General features: G+C 36.8%; 1 protein-coding gene across 3 annotated transcripts in view; it reads right to left on the minus strand.

Moving 5' to 3' along the window:
* Nucleotides 1-128: 128 nt before the first annotated feature.
* The window catches only part of ITGBL1 (integrin subunit beta like 1), a 125,156-nt gene continuing 105,849 nt past the window's right edge, over nucleotides 129-19,435 (minus strand). For 2 of the 3 annotated variants that reach the window (XM_064718258.1, XM_064718409.1), the window contains 4 exons: nucleotides 17,479-17,595; nucleotides 7,514-7,660; nucleotides 2,648-2,761; nucleotides 129-1,162 (listed from right to left, as the gene is read on the minus strand). In XM_064718258.1, coding sequence (XP_064574328.1) covers nucleotides 1,071-1,162; nucleotides 2,648-2,761; nucleotides 7,514-7,660; nucleotides 17,479-17,595 — 470 coding nt within the window. In that variant the 3' untranslated portion in view covers nucleotides 129-1,070. The remainder of the gene's footprint in view (nucleotides 1,163-2,647; nucleotides 2,762-7,513; nucleotides 7,661-17,478; nucleotides 17,596-19,435) is intronic. The other variant, XM_064718338.1, reaches the window with a different exon arrangement.

Below are 19,435 nucleotides of genomic sequence, written 5' to 3' on the forward strand. Positions count from 1 at the left end.
ATTAAAACTTTAATTACTTTGTCAACATTGTCCAAACATCTTTGGCTGAGAACAAGCTACTGCATAGCACAGATGATTTTTCAAGTCAGTTGATGTTCAGGTTCCCTCCGTCTACAAATGCAGTTAAATTCAGTGAATTCCATGTGTGAAAGGGCAATCTGTCCTGAACAGTGATTTCTAAGAGTAAACTCCTTAAAGTTACTAATATAAAAAAATTTCATTTGCTTTACATGTAGGAGGCAGCTGCAGATATGTAGAACAGTACAAGAAAAGTACATGTGAGTTGCAGAATATATATGCAGAATAGGCAATCATACTTTTATATCTTTATTAGTTTCCTCCATATGTTTCTATAGGTTATGTATTTTAAAGTATTGCAATATGTAGATTAGATAACCAACTTTCAGACATATCAACCACAGAAACTAAAAGTTCTCCTGTGGAAAAGTTCCCATTCAAATATTTTGGGTCTGTCACGTAATTGGACCTCAGTTACACAACTGACCAAATTAAAAAGTCATTAATATTATATCTATAATATTTTCTCTCAATTTATGAGTTGGTTTATAATCAGGACTGTTGGAAAGAAAAGGGCCAAATAATGTATTTTTCAAATACCATAAAACAAATCAAACTAATTATTTGACAATATTCCACCAGTGCTACTCTTCTACAGGTGAATTGTTGCATGCTGACAAGGAGATGTGACAACCAAGTAAATAATGTTAAAAAAAAGGGTCTTCTTATACCTTTGCCTTAGGTTGCTCAAAGAAATAGTCATTACAGGTATAATATCAGTTCCACTGAATTTACAAAAAAATCTCTGGAGAAGTTCCATAGGGCCAGTATTTTATGACTTCACCCTCTAGAGCTTGGGCTGTCGTGCTCCCTTGCTTAGTTTTCTGATGCATTTCTTTAAGGAGCAGATCCTCAAATGTGTTCTAAGGTATTTACAACCATGTATGTGTGCGTTCATGCATACCCACACCCAGATACTTCTGAAATTAAATGTCCTAGCAGCCTAAGGAAAAACAAACAAAAAAACCCTCCACAATCTTTGACATCCTCCATTACGGGTATTCTCTCCCCAGCCAGATTTCACAAGCATTTCCATTCCATCCTTCCCAGCACTCACAGTTTCCACAGCTACAAACACCGTTACCTAGAATAGAATGAATAAAGGACAATTATAATAATTGAAATGTACTACATTAAAATGTGTTTTATGGGAAGTAAAAAAGCTATGCTATGTTCCTTTATTGTCCCCTTTTTCCTTTGAAAGGAAGCAATTACTGTACCATTGCATTAAGAAGCCACCCCACACCTATACTTACATGGCATTAATAGCATGTTCTCAATAATTCCATCAGCAGTATTGCAAATATTGAAATCGTGTATGGTGAAGTGTAATTTTGTACACCACTGTTTGTACCCAGCTGGTGAGGCCAAGTGTTCACACTGTGCCTCCAGGTACAAAGAAAAACAAGATTAACTATTATTCATAAAGAAAAAGCCATTAAAATCTATCAACAGAATAGCAATTAAACCATGGCTTTGAGCATGAAAAACTTTAAACCTAAAATCTAGAAGTGCTATACAAATATATCCTATCTCAAACTCTGTATTAAGTGTAAAATGTCCTGGCCCTATTTTGCAGCAGTGGAACAGCTGAGACCCACCTATTAATTTTATTTAAATACTTTTATGACCCTTGGATGCTGAGTTTGAGACCTCTATAACCTTTGTATCTACGTAAACTCCTCTTCCTTCTGACTTTATGAAGATCCATGATTAGGCATTAGAGCTACAGATAAGGCTCCTGTTCTTGTTATACTGGCTACCTGTCTCCAGAAAATGACCCTTCCTAATGGGGCTAGCTGGAAGACACAATTTACTAGTGTCAGCCTTCCCACTCTCACTCTAATTGGCTTGCAGAGTTCTTCCACATCTAATAATTGCTCAGCAAAGATTTTCTAAAATTAAGATTTGTAACAGGAAGCAGCCAGTGAGTTAATTTAGCAATTCCCATGCTGCTTCTTGTCACTACGCTTGTCACAAGGGTTTGTTGGCAGCCTGCCCATTTCCATCGACATCTGCCACCTGCATATTCAGACAATGTTAAGGTGAAGCTGCTTGAATCATTTACCATCACATCACAAGAAAAGCTATCAGCTCTTCCAGCCTCCCACCAACAATTGTCTAATTGCTAGGAAGCTCTCTTAACCCACACAACTATGCCCCTAACCTGTAAAAATCTATTTTACTAACCCACCAGTGAATTTTGTCTGTGACTTAAATGCATTACACACATGGAATGTCCAGTAAAAGAACAAAGGCTAAGGAAACCATAATAATGGCACTGTGTTCCTTGCCAAAACCCAGTAACTTGTAGTCTATTGCAGAGAGAATTGTTGATAGATTCCATAGCTGGCTTACTTATTTAAATTCATACTCAGGCTTTTAACTGTTGTTTTGAAACCTTAGGTTGATCATTGCGCTGCATGAAGAAACAATTACAGCAGGTTTGAATAACCAGCAAATGTGCTTCCTCCATCAGTGGGGAAAGGAGAAGCTGGGCTTTGTCTAACATAATTCCCATCAACTCAGTTTGTTTCCTGAAGCAATTAAGTGTTAGCCTGTACTGCACCTGTGCAAATGAGACCATCGTGTTTGTCACAGTCTCTGTCATCACATTCACAGAAATCACCCGAAATGTACCATTCCTGGGGTGAACAGATGCACTTTCCACAGTGGCAGGAGCCTGAAATCACAAAAATTATTACTCACAGTCAAAGAGTACTGGCACATTCAGACTAGAAAATAACAACCCAAGTTACACATATGAACACATACGCACATGTGCATGTGCACAAAATTGCTGCCTAAGAGGCTGTTGCATAAAAGAAAATAATCAAGCTAAAAGGCTTTTGAATGAAAGGATTCTTTTGGCATGAGTTGGAGTATGATGGGATGTTACTACTAAGAGCTTTGATCCTGCTATTTAAATTAATCAGGACCCACATTTTGAAGATTTCTTTTGGTTTTAGAGACCTACAATCAGAGCTTCTCTCCCCAGTAACTTCTATTTTACTTTTTTTGTACTAGCAAAGTTCAAATTGTCCCCAAGCCATTGTTACTGAAAGCAATAAAATCACACCCAGGAAGAAAATAGTCTTCCTCATCGAAAGCTTTTAGGGATGAGCTCACAAAAGACCAGCAGTGCCCAAGACTAACATCTACAGACCCCCAAAACCCTCACCACCATGAATGAAACTTCTCCACCTCCCATGGACTTACTGAACATTTGCTCGGGTCAGAAAGAGTTTGTGCACGTAATGGCAGCTCAGCAATTGCCTCGTTCCTGCAATGTGCCCTAACATCCCTTGTTGGGACAAGCTGTTCTTCCCCTCAAGGATGTCAGGCCACACCTTCACAGGCAAAGCAGGGACTGTGGAGTCAAATTCAGGTGATGCCATAACCCACAGAGCACCAGGAACCTCCCATGAAGAGAAGACTCTGAGATGTCCTTACCCTTAGGAGCAGGTTCGTGGCTCTGAAATGTGGAAAGTGACAGGTGCCCCTGGACAATCATATGTCAGGAAGCCTGAGAAGTGTGTGAAAGAGGCTTTTCTGCAACTAGAAATGCCACAGGGAGATGGTAATTCCTCCTGAATGATTCCAGCATTTGGCTGAAGAGACCTGGCTTTTACAGATCTCATCTTCAGCAGCCTGGCCCTGTGCAGATTTCAGACATTTAAACACTGAAGGGGGGATCTTACTGATTGCTAATCAAAAATCCTTTTGTGGATCTAGCCCTACGAAGGGGTAACGGCAAAAATCGATGTTAAAAAATCATAAAAAACCCAGATAAATTATAGCAAACAATATGTGCAAAATTTTCAGCTGTGAGGGGCTGAGTTAAAAAAAAAAATCTCACAAAAGAAGCTGTTGACCTTTTACAGAAGATGCTTATAAATGAGTTAAATTCACTTGAAAATCCTAGCCTCTTGCAATATTTCCAGAATCATTCCATTAAAAAGTCCCCAATGTTTAATGCATTTATTACAGAAAAAATATATAGAAGGAAGCTTGGTTATGTCAGAATATAACCTAAAAAGGATTCATGGGTTACTCAACAGGGCCTGAGCCAAAGCCTATAAAATCCTGCTTTTCCATCTTCCCACTTCTTTCAGTGACCTCTGAATAAAATCCATAGTAATAATCCTAATACATTTAAAGAAAAAAAGTTGCATCTGTTGAGAGCAACAAAATTTCCATTCCTTTTCCCATAAATACTGAAGCTTAATTCTTGAAAACTTCAGAACAGTCTCAGCAGAGCATCTGATTTGTAATTAAATATGTAATTTAATGCTTATTTCAAATTCACAAAAATTAACTCATTGCCTAATTTTAGGGAAATGCTTTAACTTGTAACATATGGAACATGTAAATATATTCAGGAGGAGCTAGTGATTAGAACATTTGAGGATGGAAGTATTTGATTAAGCATCTACTTTTTCTGTGGGTTCTGAGTATTGCTTACAGGGCCACTGACATAGAAAATACTGACATTCCCTACAAGGATCAAAGATGCTGTTGTATAAGGAGGCAGTGGAGGATGGCAGATATATCATAGGGTTGCTCTATAAGAGGTACACTAAGATATACACACTAAGATATACTTAATCAAATACCTCTGATTATACAAACGGCAAGGTACATCTGAAAATAATGAGGAATAGTATGAGGATTTTAGTGAAATTACAGCAGTTATTAAGATTATTACTCTGTAAGAAGCCTGAAGTGATTCTGCATCAGCAAGCGCTGATCCTGATACTGAGGGATGCCCTTGATGTTTAAAACTGTTTTGCAGAAGATGCAGCAAATTTAACACCAAGTCAAGCAAGGAAGATAAGGCTCCAAAATGCAAAATCTGTTAGGGAAACAAATGCATCAAGCCTTCTCCCTGAGCAGGGCATGCTGCTCTGGGAGGCTCCTCAGTTTAATTGAGTCTAATGAGTTGTAGGGTGTTTCCTGGGATCCCAGCCAGCTCGTCTCGGATGGGATTTGGCTCATTACCTTGCCCACATCCTGCACCACTACAGTCACCATGCACAGCCCTATCTTTACTGCCAGGGAGGCAGCAGCGTGGTGGGTGTTGCTGTTTGCCTTGGGAAGAGCTTTTGCTACAGGTGGCACAGACAGCGAGCCAAGATTCAGAAAACAGCCTAGGAATGTGGATGCCCAACTTTGCTTACATTAGCAGAGTGCAATCTTCTGATAGTGTTCAGCAGTTATCTGCTGAAAACCAGGACTCTTCACAGTCTATTAAAACCTATATACAGAAACTCAAGCTATCCTCAGTCCATTTTAGCACTTGCATATCATGGCTAGGTTTCCAACAAAAATGGAAAAAACCACCATTAGTGCCCAGGTTTGAAATTCCCTTTTATTTGACCACTAATATTTTTTTTTCACTGTAATGAATCAGACAGAAAACTTTGCCATTTTGTTTCCTGGATAGTGCTTCACTATCTATGAATGGTATTTTAAATTATGAATATCCAGTAAGACATGATTTCCAGATACATATCTCAGCATCAAGAACAGATTTGGGGAAAAAAAAAGGAAAAAAAGGAAAAAACTAGCATAGCATCAAAATTTATAATAACATAAGGTATATAATTTATAATTAGACTGTCTTTGCCTGTGATCCCCACCCTGCTTAGAGAAGAGGCAAGAGATAGTAGCCTTCTTGGATGTTTACTGTCTACACACTGCTGTCGATGTCTAATGGAGGTGATTTCTCTAATGTGTGCTCAGGGGCCAAAGAAATTATTTCTCCCAAAGGAAAAAAAAAAAAAAATCCCACCATTCTTTCTGTGTATGGATTTAGGGTCACAAAATCACAGAATGGGTCAGTTTGAAAAGGACAACACTAGAGCACCTTTCAGGCTGCTACAGATTATAAAAGTGACCAGATCCCAAGACACGCTCCAGCAGCATAGCCAACAGAGGTAAAAAACTCTTGATTGTCTGCAAATTCCTAATGGATTATCTACTCCCAAAGCTTCAAAGTAAATGGTACCCTTGCAACACATGTTCAAAGGCAATTGTTCTCACAGCAAGACCCACAGGCTGGAATAAATAGCTCTCAGCCATCCTTAGAAAAAGACAGCAGATATTATGAATATTTTAAAAATCAACATAATTTTTCATGTTTATACTTATACAGAAATATACACAGTGCATTTTATTGGTACCAAGCATATTCATTCACCTTCCTGGTTTATATAAAAAAATCTCAGTGAGGCACACATTAAGAGAAAAAAGGCCAACTTCTGCAGTAAAACAGAGTAATTTCAGTTTCTCGTTTCTGTACCTCTCACTCGTACACATATACTAAAGATAGTCCCATCTGGAAAAACAAAAAAGAGAAACAGTGCAACTTTCTCATTTTTTATGACACTGCATCAACTGAGGGGGAAAAAGCCCCAAAACAAAATTAAATGGTGCAATAGGGAGAATTCTGCTAAGTGATAATACAGATAGATGAAGCTTGGGCTGGAAACCCCATTTAAATTTCCTCTGCACTGAAATAAAAGTTACCAAAGGGAAAACTGGAAATCTGCCTGTTGTAGAGGGTTCCTAACTGGTTTTTCCAGCTGGCAGATTTCTTTCCTGTCTATGCAAGGGACATACAAATATAGGAAATGACACACAGGGTCTGGATTGAATGTATTCTAGCCTCCAACCAGTCTTTTTTTGTCTATTCTCCTTCAGACATATTATATACAAAAATAGGCAATTTGCACTACGGGGGAGCTAAAAAGCCCTCTTTCCATTAATGCAATTTCCTAGCCTGAAAGACTGCAAGGTAAGAACCTCAGAGAATAATTTCAGATAATTATCAAGATTTTCTAACTTTTATTCTTCCCTGTGGCAATTTTTTTAGAGCGGAACTGAAGCTGATGCAACCAGATGAATGGAAATTAGTAAACGAGAAAGTTTGTAGGATTCATTTCTGGGGGTTGCAGACATCTACTTTTCCTATGCAGCTGTTTTGGGGAGCAGAGGGATTAAGGGTACCAAATTGCTTTTAAACACTTTCCTCCACTTACTGTTGTCCAATATATTACATTTGCCATCTTCCCCACCAGTGTTACTGTGGGTGGTGGCCTTTTTCCCCAGAGCGGAAGGAGCACTAACAGTTAGTTTATAATGTGCAGCTGTTCCCCACAGACCATCAGCTAAACACATACAGGAAATTATATGCTACAAACAAATTGCATAGGAGAGCAACGCTGCTGAACGCGTACGGCTAGGGTGGGTGACTGACAAAATGGATGTAAGTGCATTACAGAGCATCCTTTAACATCCTTTTAATAATGAGTGCCTTTGAAAGAGAGGGTTACTGAACAACAACCCCCTGCCATGCACATTAGTCCTCCAGAGCGTGATTATTTTCCTCTGTCAGGCACTGACACAGGGTAGCTCAGCTGGCAGATCTTACCCTTCCCGGAGCACAATATGCCATCCGCCGACTCGCAGAGACTTCTGCTCTCCTCCTCTGTCATGTTGCACTTCCTTGAGTGCTGGCACAACTTTCCAAACCACCCATCCTGGCAAATGCATCGGCCACATGAGCAGATACCATGGCCTGTAATGACAGCAAGGTTGGTTATGAGCAAGACAAGCAGAAACCTGTCACTGTGGCTGCAGTGACTGTGGTCGCAGCATCAGACCTCTTCAGTATGAAGTGTGTGCTATGGGATAGAAAGACTGATAGGTGGACAGCACCCAGCATCCAGTACCCCTTTCCAGCAGGATGGATTTCCCCAGTTCTCTCCTTCTTCTGTTTAAAAAGGTGCCCTAATGATGTGCAGAAAACAAGTGAGGGATAGGTCAATTTCTCACCCAGAACGTGGGTGAGAAATAGACACTAGAAGCCATAACTCACGCTTTAAAGAAGGGAGGGGAAAGATAAAAAAGAATTTTAAAACAATTATTTGCAAAAAATTAATAAAAATTCAAAATATTTTGAATAATAAGCTGAGTAGAAAATTTGGCCAGGAAGAAGGGAAAAGTGGCAACACATATAGAGAAGAATATAGGAATGGCAAATTGAAATAAAAAAAGAAATGTCTCCCTGCCAGAATCACATTTTTCAGCTTTGAATATTATTTCTGCATTAGAGACAATAATTTCTTAGCTAATTAGTTACCAGGGAAGCAAACACATACCAGTGACTTTTGCCCTGTCCTATCTTCTATGTAGGGCAAGGGAGGAGAAATGAAGGGACTGAGATAATTTGGGAGCATGGACTGGGAAGAAGGGAACAAGCTGTAGGTGTATCTGGGAAAGCAAGGAGCTGTAGGATGCAGGGAAGCAAACCAGCTATTTAGTTTTCCTGATTAGTGGATTTCTCATGAGCCTCCAGTGCAATTTGATTTTGTAAACTGAGAGGCAACACTGGTAAGAGGCCAGAGCAGAGACAAACCTGGTAGTTTGCTGAAAGCAAAATTCATTCAAGTTTACTGATAGTCAAATACCTTAAAACTTTCCATTACAAAAACACTGGGAGGTCCAAAGTCTTGGAGTTGTCCTTTTCAGCATCTAAATATTCAAATTAATTTTTGTATTCCAAAAAATGTGTTGATTTTTGAGATTTTTTTATCATATTACATTATTGATGTCTATTATATTTTGATCATGTTTATCATATTAAAGGCTCAGTTAACGACAACAGTCTTATTATGATAGTATTTCTACCCACTTTTAAAAATTGATAACTAGCAATGATAAAAGATTGATGCTACTTGAACTTTTGTGTCAGAATGGGAAACAAGAACAACTATGTGACGACCCAAAATACAAGAGGTAGAAAACAAGCATATGTACTTTCCTATATGCCCCTTCCAGATAGGTGTCATGCAATTATCTATATGATCTAACTAAAATAAAGCTTCTGCCAGAGTATTTTTATCAACCTTATTTATTTTTAATTAGTAACATAGAGATTAGAACTCAGATTAACTTAACGTATTAAGTGCAAAATATACAACTGGATGCCACTGCTGGAAAACTATTTCTGAAGATACAAACCCCTCTACTCTTTTAGCAGTGAATAGTAAGAAATCCATAGCAATTTCACTGAAAAAATATTTTTAAGGCATTTTTCTCTCAGTCATTACGTGTTACTGAATGAAGAGACTGATCATATCTGTAAGTCCTTTACACAAGTCAAATAAAAAAGTAATGAATAATCTATAAATTTGCAGCAAACAGAGCTTGCAGTTTACCACATAAAATTTGACTGGCACTTTTCTGTAAAGGAAATTTCTCTCCTCCTTTAAGCGATATAAATCTTCAAAACATAAATTATTCTTCTGTATCAAATAATCAATTTAAAAAAAAATATTATTTGTTCCTAGTTGACACCAGCTTGGGCAGCTGCAGCTTTCTGGAAACCTCATCCACTGACGTGGCAAGTGTACAAGTGTTCAGCCCACTGCTTTTTGTTACATCTAAGCTATCTCATGTGAGTGTGGTAGCCTGAGAACTACCCCTTTACATGGTCTAGTTGTGAATATCCTCCTTGCAAATCACAGAAGAAAGAGGTAATCTGAATAGTTAAATCAATATTTTATCATGTTAAGCAATTAATTTTGGCTGGAGTTCTTTAATTAGGGATTTTTCTTTACCCCTAACTATACAGATTAAGCATGTATATTGAGAAGTGTTGGTCAATCAATATTTCAGATCTAACAGAAAACGGTTAAAATCACAAACAAACTGCATTTTAAATGCTTATTCATAAAAAGCTATGTTAATGAACTTTAAATAATCAACAATGTTTTAAAAATTTATCTCAAAAAATAAAGACTATGACATGGGAGAGGCAAAGAAGACAAAAAAAGATGGTGCCAAATACTCTGTCCTTTTCCTTAGAATTATAACTCAAATAACCATAATATTTAAATGTGAAATATGAATTCACCAAAAAAGCAAGATGTGGCAGATTACTAGCAGGGGCTCATTATAACCCAAATCAGCCTGAACCAAACTGGGCATCATGATGAATTCTTTCTTGCCAGGCCTGGAACTGAAATTGTGTTGTTGTAGGAAATTTTGGTTTAGGATTACTCACTCATGCAGCTGTTGTCAGTGTTCCCCAAAAACCTGCAGAATCATTTTATAATACAAAAGGCACTACTACAGGGGAGCACCAGCAATGAAAAAGGGAAGTAATCATTACAGAGGAAACTGGTTCTTATATACAGACTAACTATTACAAACAGAGGATGTTCCTGAAGGGCAAACTGAGGCCAGACCCAAGCAAAATTTGGCATCTCAGGAACAGAAGTTTCTCAGACTAATACAAGTAATGTTCCTAATGTATTTTAAATGAATGAAAAATAAAAAGTTTTAGAAGTGTAATAAGAATATGAAAAATTGCAGCATTACACAGGATACCTGATATAGAACACCCAGAAAATGAAACAAATATTTTTTGCTGTATTTAAATAGGAACAGGATTTCAACTTCTATTTTTTCTTCTAAATCACAGAACTTTCCATTATATTATTAACAGAAGAGAATATTAAACCACATATATCTGCAAGAAATATTTCAAGGTGAGCAGGCTTCATTACCCTGCCCAAATATGCTAAAAATGTTCTTTGAACACTGATTTTTATTTTTTTGTTTTTTATTGAATACCAGAAGACCAGAACAGTTGTAACAACTGCAGCTGGAGAAACTTAATATAGACATGAATTAAAATACTGACTTCCATTACATTTTCAAAGTAGGTCAGCTAGTCTTGACTAAGTTTAATGAAGGTGGACTGTGGCTCCAGTTTGAGTAACACAACAGTCAGGCAGCCCAGCAGCACCTTCAAGTGGAACACTGCAGCAAAAAGGGCCAATGTCATTCTCACATCTACCTACATGGAGAAAAGTGAGGAGGAGCAAAATAAGAGCAAGGATGAGATGGTGTTAAAGTCCTGCAACTCTGTGATATCCATGTCTGAAGAGATTTTGGCAAAACCTGGAAGGGTACTTAAAAGTTCTGAGGAATTCAGAGGGTATCAGAACAAGTATTCTCAAATCCCAGAGAAAGACAAAGCAAGAGAGAAAACCTGACACAGACAAAATCATGTAAGAAACGAACCAGCATTTCAAACAAGGGTGATGACTATTGGAACAAACTTTCAAGTGGTGCTGGCATGGGCTAAATTTCTTTGGAGTTCTGAGAGCATGGCCTGCTCAGAGACAGGCTCTTGCTGCACAAAATGCACAGAATTCAACATAGGGGAAGCATGGGAACAGTGTAATGGCTATTTAAAGCCTAATAAAAGAGGTTTAACAGAAAAGCCCCTTTTGGATTCACAAAATTAATATCTATTAATCAACTTGAATGTTAATGTACTAGCAATTTCTTTATTGCTCATTTGAGCAGAAAAATTAAATTAAAATGCTTTTTGCAAACCTAAATCATATTTTATGCTATCCAAAAAGCTAAACAAACTTAGTTCTCTGTGCATCTATGTAGTGTTGACTTTTCATACACCCTCACAAATGTCTGGGTGACCAGGACATAGATCTGTAGTGCATTTAAAAAAATTAGAAAAAATTAAAATTAATTTAATTTAATACAGACTAAGTAATGCCATTAATACCTGTACTAGCTGAAATCATCACTCTTGAATCTAATACCTACTGGGTGTTTCAAATTTATCTGTTTCTGCCCCTGGATGTGCCTCAGAGCTAGGATTAAACACAAGGCCAGAGGCGCTAAATCATTAACTCTCCTCTTAGAATTGTCAGAATAAAACCCTGATTCACATCACTTTTATTCCAGTTAAAATGTTAGTTCTCCACTATTTAATACCATAATTTTCACCTTTGTTTGCATCAGTTTTACTCAGTAAACGCATATGAACTGTTGGTTGGGTTTTCTGTATTTTTTGGTTTTGGTGTTTTTTTTGCACCAGGAGAATAAATTGCATTTTTCAATAACAAATACCATAATAAAATTTCTCAATTCATACATATATATAGATAGATAGACAGATAGATAGATAGAGTATATCTATCTATTATATTCACTCTCCATATATAGTACTGAATTCTGCAATTATTATATGTTCTTCAGTTTCCTCTATCAAAAGAATATGGTCCCTGCTCTACAGACTCTTTGACAGAACAGATGAAAGAGCTGTTGGACAGGATATAAACTTTTATTTTAACGTGGTAAGAACCTCAGAGAAATCAGAGGTTTAACTCAGATGCCCTGTGGCATTGGACATGCCCTGAGGCATCAAGGACATCCTCATGATGGCAGCAGCCAGACAGGCACTGCTGTGTCCTTGTGGAGCCAAGCTGGGGTCAGGCAAGGGCTGTCTTTGGAATCACAGGTGATAAAAAGTGCTTTAATTTAGGTGGCTGAAGACTTTGAAATTATGTGCTGTATAGTCAGAGAAGCCATGGTAGACTCAGGAGTCATATTTCTAAATTCTCACAGCAGTCAGTGCCAAACCTGTCTTTGTTTGGGAAAGTGACAGGTATTATTTTTCTTTCTTAATTTGTTTTTTACATATATTACAGATTTCTACAAATGTCTTATATACTTCTGATTCTGTGGATCAACATTAGTGCAAGAAATGAGGAAATTGTCTGACTGCAACTGTACCATACTTAGCTTTGCTTAATGAAGCATATAATTAATCATAGCTCTCTCATTTCTATGGTTATGGTCCTACTGGTCCTCATAAGAACATGATATCTGAAAATATCATGCTTCTGCTCCACTGAACAGATCACAAAAATAAATGTCATTCATGATTTCTGCAGCATGGACCTAGAATTTTCATAAAACAGAAAGATTTTACATTTCCTGTTTTATATCTTGTATTAAAAAAAAAAAAAAAAAAAAAGGCAAAAAAGGCAGACCTTCCTCTGAATCCAATTATTTAGCCTGGCTGGATAGTAATGAAAATTTTATATTCAAAGGATCATGGCAATTAGGGGCAACTTATACCAGACTTTGAGAGGGAGCTTTAGCATTGTCCATCCTGGTGATGACTGTGCAATCTTAGAACCCATCACTATAAAATGTGATATGAAAGTTTCTGTCTCAGATTTAAAAGTTTAAATCATTGGAAAGCTGGGAATTGTGGCTTTAGGTAGATGTATGCCTTATAAACTCCTTGTTTATTTTCCCTTGTTCTCTGACAATTCACAGAGATAACATTGGAAATATTAATACTGGTGCAAATGATGCATGAATGAAAATGTGTAAGTAGGTTCCAGAAGAAACCCCAGAATGAGATCAAATGATCTGCATTGATAATCAACAACACAGTCACAGGAGTAAACTAAGGAATGTATTATTCTGTCAAAATCAGAAGGTCTGCACTCTCACAGAACAACAATATGTCATGATGACTTGGCAGAAGTGTGTGTGCTCAAAAACAAGAGATGTCAATGCAGACATAGAAAAAATCTTGTGTCATTCTTTTCCTCATAACCTCAACAAGAACAGCATGTCACAAACTAAGAATGTCAAGAACTAAGAATGTCAAAAATCAGGAAGCACAGACAACAGGTACCCGACTTGCCTCAAGTTTACAGAGACAAAAGTAAGAAAAATTGTGAGTCAAAAGGATCACCCTAACTTTTGGGTCCTGAATATATAATAGATGAATTTAAAGACCAATTTTTTTATTGTCAGTTGAGAAGAAATAAGAAGTCGTACCAAAAACTTGATGGGTGGCATCTCTTATCCATATTCTGTGCTGCACACAAGGAATCCTGACCAAAATTATTATATGAAGACACTTTGATGCTTGTATTTGGGCAAGAGGATGTTATCAACAAAAGATGTGTCTGAGTGGGGAAAATTAATTTACTAGTGGATTTCCTAAAAAAAAAAAAAAAACAAAACAAAACAAAAAAAAACCCACCATCACTAAAGTCTACTCCCATAAAATCTCAAGCAGAGTTTTTGCTGAGCTGTTTTCTTACACTTCGAGAAGAGAGAGGTGTGAAGGCAAATCTGTGTAAGGAGTGAAATAAAAATTACCTCAGCATTTGCTCCAAGAATAAGTCAACTCCTCCAGCTTCTGGAAGCCTTTTTAGTACAACCAGAATTTCAAACTAATGATAACTAAAGGCATTGGTATTAACAAAAAAAAGATAATCTGCATTTACTCTTTGATGTGACATGACACAACTAGATTCCCTACAGTGTTAGGATTGCATTTTGGTGATGATTGTACTTTTATGTGCTCTGGCCTAAAAAGTCATCACAATGGAATTGCTCACTTGAAAATAAAGAGATCAGACTTAAAGTATTCCACTGTCATGAGTGACAAAGAGCAGGTTTACTGGAATGACCAGTCTTAGTTTCTTATTGTTAAAGATAGTGCAAACATTTATAAATAAACATTAAAAGGCCTTATCAAAGCTAATGTTCTTATTGGTGATGTTCTTATCTTCACTATTTGAAGCACAGAATGATACATTGATATAATACACAATGGATACATCCATAGGTAAGAGTCTTGTTACCTATACCTATCTTGTTACACAAGTTACCTGTTACAAGTTTAACTCTTTGCTAGTGATCCTAGTTTCAACCAACTTTTTACTGTTTTTGTTTGTTTTAGTTTCGTTGCAGAGTTTTTGATCAGCACAATTCTACAGGAACTTGTGGTATGCAGAGGACCCCAAATGTTTTGTTTTGTTCCTTTAATGGCTGCTACTTGGCTGTGACAAGAACTCATGGCTAGGCCAATAATCATCCAGAGAACAAATTGAAGTGAATGGAATTAACTTCTCAGAGGGATGAGAGAAGTATGTCTCACCAGGTTACAGGATGAGTAAATATCAAGCCTGGTGTAAAAAAGCAAAAAAGCAACACAGAGTTGCCAAAGACTTGTGCTGGCAAACGTGATTCTTTGGTCATTTGGTCTAGTGTGCACACTAAAACCACTTAACTTGCATGTGAAGGACTCAAAGAACCAAGTAAAGCCAAAGGAAATGTGATGTTAAATACTTCTGTGGATGAACACGGAAGTAAACCTGGGAAAATCTTACATAATCAAAAAACCTGAACAGTAGGGCAAGGGCCATTAGGTAGAATATATTTATCTCAAAAAGGCTGCATGAGACACCTTCTCCTGTCTTAGCACATTAAGTCTATGTACAGAGGTACAGAAAAAGGAACATGAAGAAAAGACCAGTACTTGTGGTCTCTAGTACAAGGAAGACATGGATCTGTTGGAGCAGGTCCAGAGACTATCCCTAAAAATGATCAGAAGGTGGAGCACCCCTATTATGGCTGAGAGCATTGAGATTGTTTAACCTGGAGAAGAGAAGGCTCTGGGGGAGACCTTACTGTGACCTCTCAATGCTATAAAGGAAGAGTGTAAGAAAGACCGAGAGAGATTTTTTTTTTTTTTTACCATGGTCTGTAGTGACAGAACAAGGGGTAATGGTTTTAAACTGAAAGGAGATGGGTTTAGCTGACACATAAGGAAGAGATTTTTCTACAATTAGGGTGTGGAGACTTGCAACAGGTTTCCAAGAGCTGTGGATTCCCCAAACCTGAAAATGCTCAAGGCTAGGTTGGATGGAGCTCTGAGCAGCCAGATCTTAGTGAAAGATTCCCTGCCCATGTCAGGGGTGGTTGGACTAGCTGATCTTTAAAGGTCCCCTTCAACCCAAACTGTTCTGTGATTCCATAATTATATGAATCAATTTCTAATTGCAGAGTGCTGTGAAATCTATGCTGAGTCCTCCTGCAACCTCTGTCTTTGTGGAGACATTAAGTCTCTATTCTTGGTGCTGCATTGATGGACAGCTGAATTTTTAAGCGAATGACTCACTACCATCATGCAGAAACATGGCCATGGGATCTCATTGAGTTGTACCCTAATTTATCATAGCTTTCACCTCATGTCTTCCTATCGTTGCATGGACAGCTGGTCTGGAAAGCACGCTATTAATCAGTCTCTGCTGGCTGGAGAAGGCCAGTAACAATTCTTATTCAAATCATTTTGGTTGTCACTCACATTTCTCAGTTCAGCATGCATTTAACCTGAAAACACTGCTCTTCCTTCTTTGTGCTTACAGGCACTCAGTGCTCACTGTCAGACCCCACACAGGCCAGCTTATAATGCTCTGAAGACAGATTTACTAGCAAGGGCTTATGTCCTTACTGTGATTGCCTAGGCAGCAACAGTGGTAGAAAAATAGCAATGAAAAGAGGAAAAGGAAAGATAAAAGAATAAACAGTTCAGCAAGATATTTCAGGAAGTTCAGCCTGAGACAGAAGCATAGACAAACCCAAAAGAAAGAGATGGAGATGTAATAATGTAAAATATGAGTGATATAAACAAGAGATTTTAGCATGAATGATGATTAATTTTATGTCCCAACTATTTAACATCTAACAAATATGAAACAGATTTTCAGTGGGTTGTTTTTGTCTTTTACACAAAATTAAATTTCAATTTTTTTTTTCTATCCACTCATATTATTGAATTACTCTGAATGCTGTAAACTATTTTTATGGCTAGTTAGATACTCAAAACAAAATTTTCTATATATATCTATATTCTGCATGGCAGACACCTTGAAGAAATATTCCCTGTAGTCAGAATTTTTTTATGTACATGAGGAACATGAAGGAATACATTCTTTTTCCTACACAGAAATAAGGAATACAATACAATGTGCCATTGTTCATACAACAACTTTGTTAACATGTGGAATCAAAGAGTCATTTTAAAAACAAAGCACATAAAAACTAGAAAGAGAGCATTAATGATAAATATTATTTGGCTGCTTATAAAATACCATGTGGTATGCATGCACTTACATATCCAAAACTACCTTGAAATACTGCTAAACACCAGCATACTTTACTGAAATATCACAACGTAAGGCTTTCACTGTCAATACTAAAATAAACCATCTGCATCTACAATTACTATGACACTGTCTCTCAAGCATTTTACATTCTTTCATAACATATTTTGCTACTTTTTTAGAAAACAGGCATATCACTGCTATTGAATACAAAATATTTAAAAGTTTTCCTGGTCATCAGTACCTTTAGGTTTATTACAACACCCACAATAAAGCATCACAACTAAACACAATGTAAGGCTACCTAATGTTTTAGGCTTTTTTTTAAGTGTCTAATGGAACTGATGGAATACAGCACTTCCATTTATGTTTTAGCATATCTAAAGTCTTAAAATAAATATTTTCTAACATGTTCAATACCTGTAGTACTTGTTTTTAACAAAAATCTGCCATCTTATTATCAATGAATGATGTAATTAGTTCTATAGTGACATTATTCTATAAAATCAAGGGGAACAGAAAGCTATATACAGTTAAGATTTAGTTCTGTTGTGCTGCTAAATTCTGCTATGTTATGTGATATTAAGCGAACACATACCCCCACAGACATCGCCATCTGCATTTTCACACTGTCGATCATCACATTCACAGTTTTTGCCATGAACTCTGTTGTCTCCTGGAGGGAAACAAGTGCATTGGCCACACTCACATCTCCCTGTAAGAATAAATAATCGTTAGAGTCATGATTTCAGTAAAGTAAAATAGATTGAATAAACCCCAAGTTCATGCTGCATCCTGACCCCAAAGACAAACTACAAGTCATGCTGCATTGATTAAAGTATAACTCATAAACACAATTAAAAACAAACAAACAAACAAACAAAATCATAGCAAAACAAAACTATTCCTCCTCCATGGCAACCAGATGGAAAGTATATCACTGTTATAATCTTAGTGGAAATGGCAACAATAAGCAATCACTATCACTGCATGTTTTCCATATCTGAACTTAGCATAACTGAGCTGGCCCATGCTTATCTGCATAATTAACCTCTATAGCTGATCTAAAATATTTAGCACAGATCTCAGAAACACCAACACAAATGTGATCAGAATTAAATAGTCTATGCACAGAGCTATCTAAGATACTCTCTATTCATGTAGAAAAATAATTCTTCAGATACCCTGTCAAGCTTTTTGAAAGCAAAATCCCTGTAATTTTTCTTGTCTAGATCTGAGGAAATAAGCACAACCTCTGTCACAGTCTTCCCTTCCATCAATCTATTTACAGGAGAGCTCCCCAGAGCTCTTAAAGGGACAACAGATTTATCCAAGTTCCCACAGATTTCACTCCAAAACCCTAAGAGCAGAGTACGAAATGACCAGATGTGGAAAACAATGAAAATTAATACATTAAAATTTATAAATTAAAAATAATTAATTAAAAATTAATATATAGAAAAGTCCTACACTGCACATATCTGAGAACAATTCAGTTCAGATAATGGGCCCTAACTCCTAAGAGTTTGTATCTATATGTTGTTAAATTATTTTATGCAATGCTAGGGAAAGAATGTTCTTAAAATGGCACAAATCATGGACCAAACTCATACATTTGATGGGCTTGGGAAGGGATACTTTGTGTAAAAAATGGCCACTATGGAAATGGACTAGGATGCAGAAAACCTGCCCTTACTGATTTAATTTAGTCACAGCATCAGTGAAACTCAACTTGGGCCTGGTCACTGCTCTACTGAGCGTAACCACCAATATAGTATTGCTGGAAAGTAAAAAAATATCCTCCAAGTGCAGCCTTTCATTATGCAACCAGAAAGTTCACAACACACTGCACTAATTTTTTCCAGCATTTGCTGAAATATTTTATTGAATGGGAAAGAACTGTTAATGAAAACCTCAGTAAAGGTTTTCTAACTGTAGGTGTCATGACAGTAAAACCTTTTAGGGTAAGGTATTGACAAATGATTACTTCCTTTCCCAATTTCTAACCTTAATTTGTTATATTTATTTGTGGGGTTTATTTTTTGTTTGGATTTTTTTTTCTTATTTAAAGAAAACAGTCAAATTAAGTTGGAATAGGGAGAAATCTTTTTACTCATGAAAAAAAATTCTAAGCTCATTTTACAACTTCTATACTCTTCATCTACCCAAGCCTCAACATACATTGCACTTCCAAGCTGACATTTTATGCACCAGGATTCAATCTAGAAGGACATAAGGGGCAAGAATTTTAGCAAAGACATACAAAAGAGAATTAGAGTAAATACTTAAAACCTTTATTATACGCATAGTTTAAAAACTATGTTTCATTGTCAATTATATGAGGATACTTGTTTCAGAAAGAAACTTTTTACTGGAAGTGCATCTACTGCATCATGAAATAGAGTTGTGCTTAGTAATAATGTCAAAATTTAAGATATGATTGCCTACAGAAAAAATGATGCCATTGGCCTGCATTCTCTAGGCTATAATTATTTGTCAAGGACAGCCACATTAGAAGTTGGAAAAAAAAATCCCTAGCGCCTAAATACACTGAG

The sequence above is a fragment of the Zonotrichia leucophrys genome, chromosome 1 (assembly GCF_028769735.1).
Source record: "Zonotrichia leucophrys gambelii isolate GWCS_2022_RI chromosome 1, RI_Zleu_2.0, whole genome shotgun sequence".
NCBI classification, from domain to species: Eukaryota; Metazoa; Chordata; class Aves; order Passeriformes; family Passerellidae; genus Zonotrichia; species Zonotrichia leucophrys.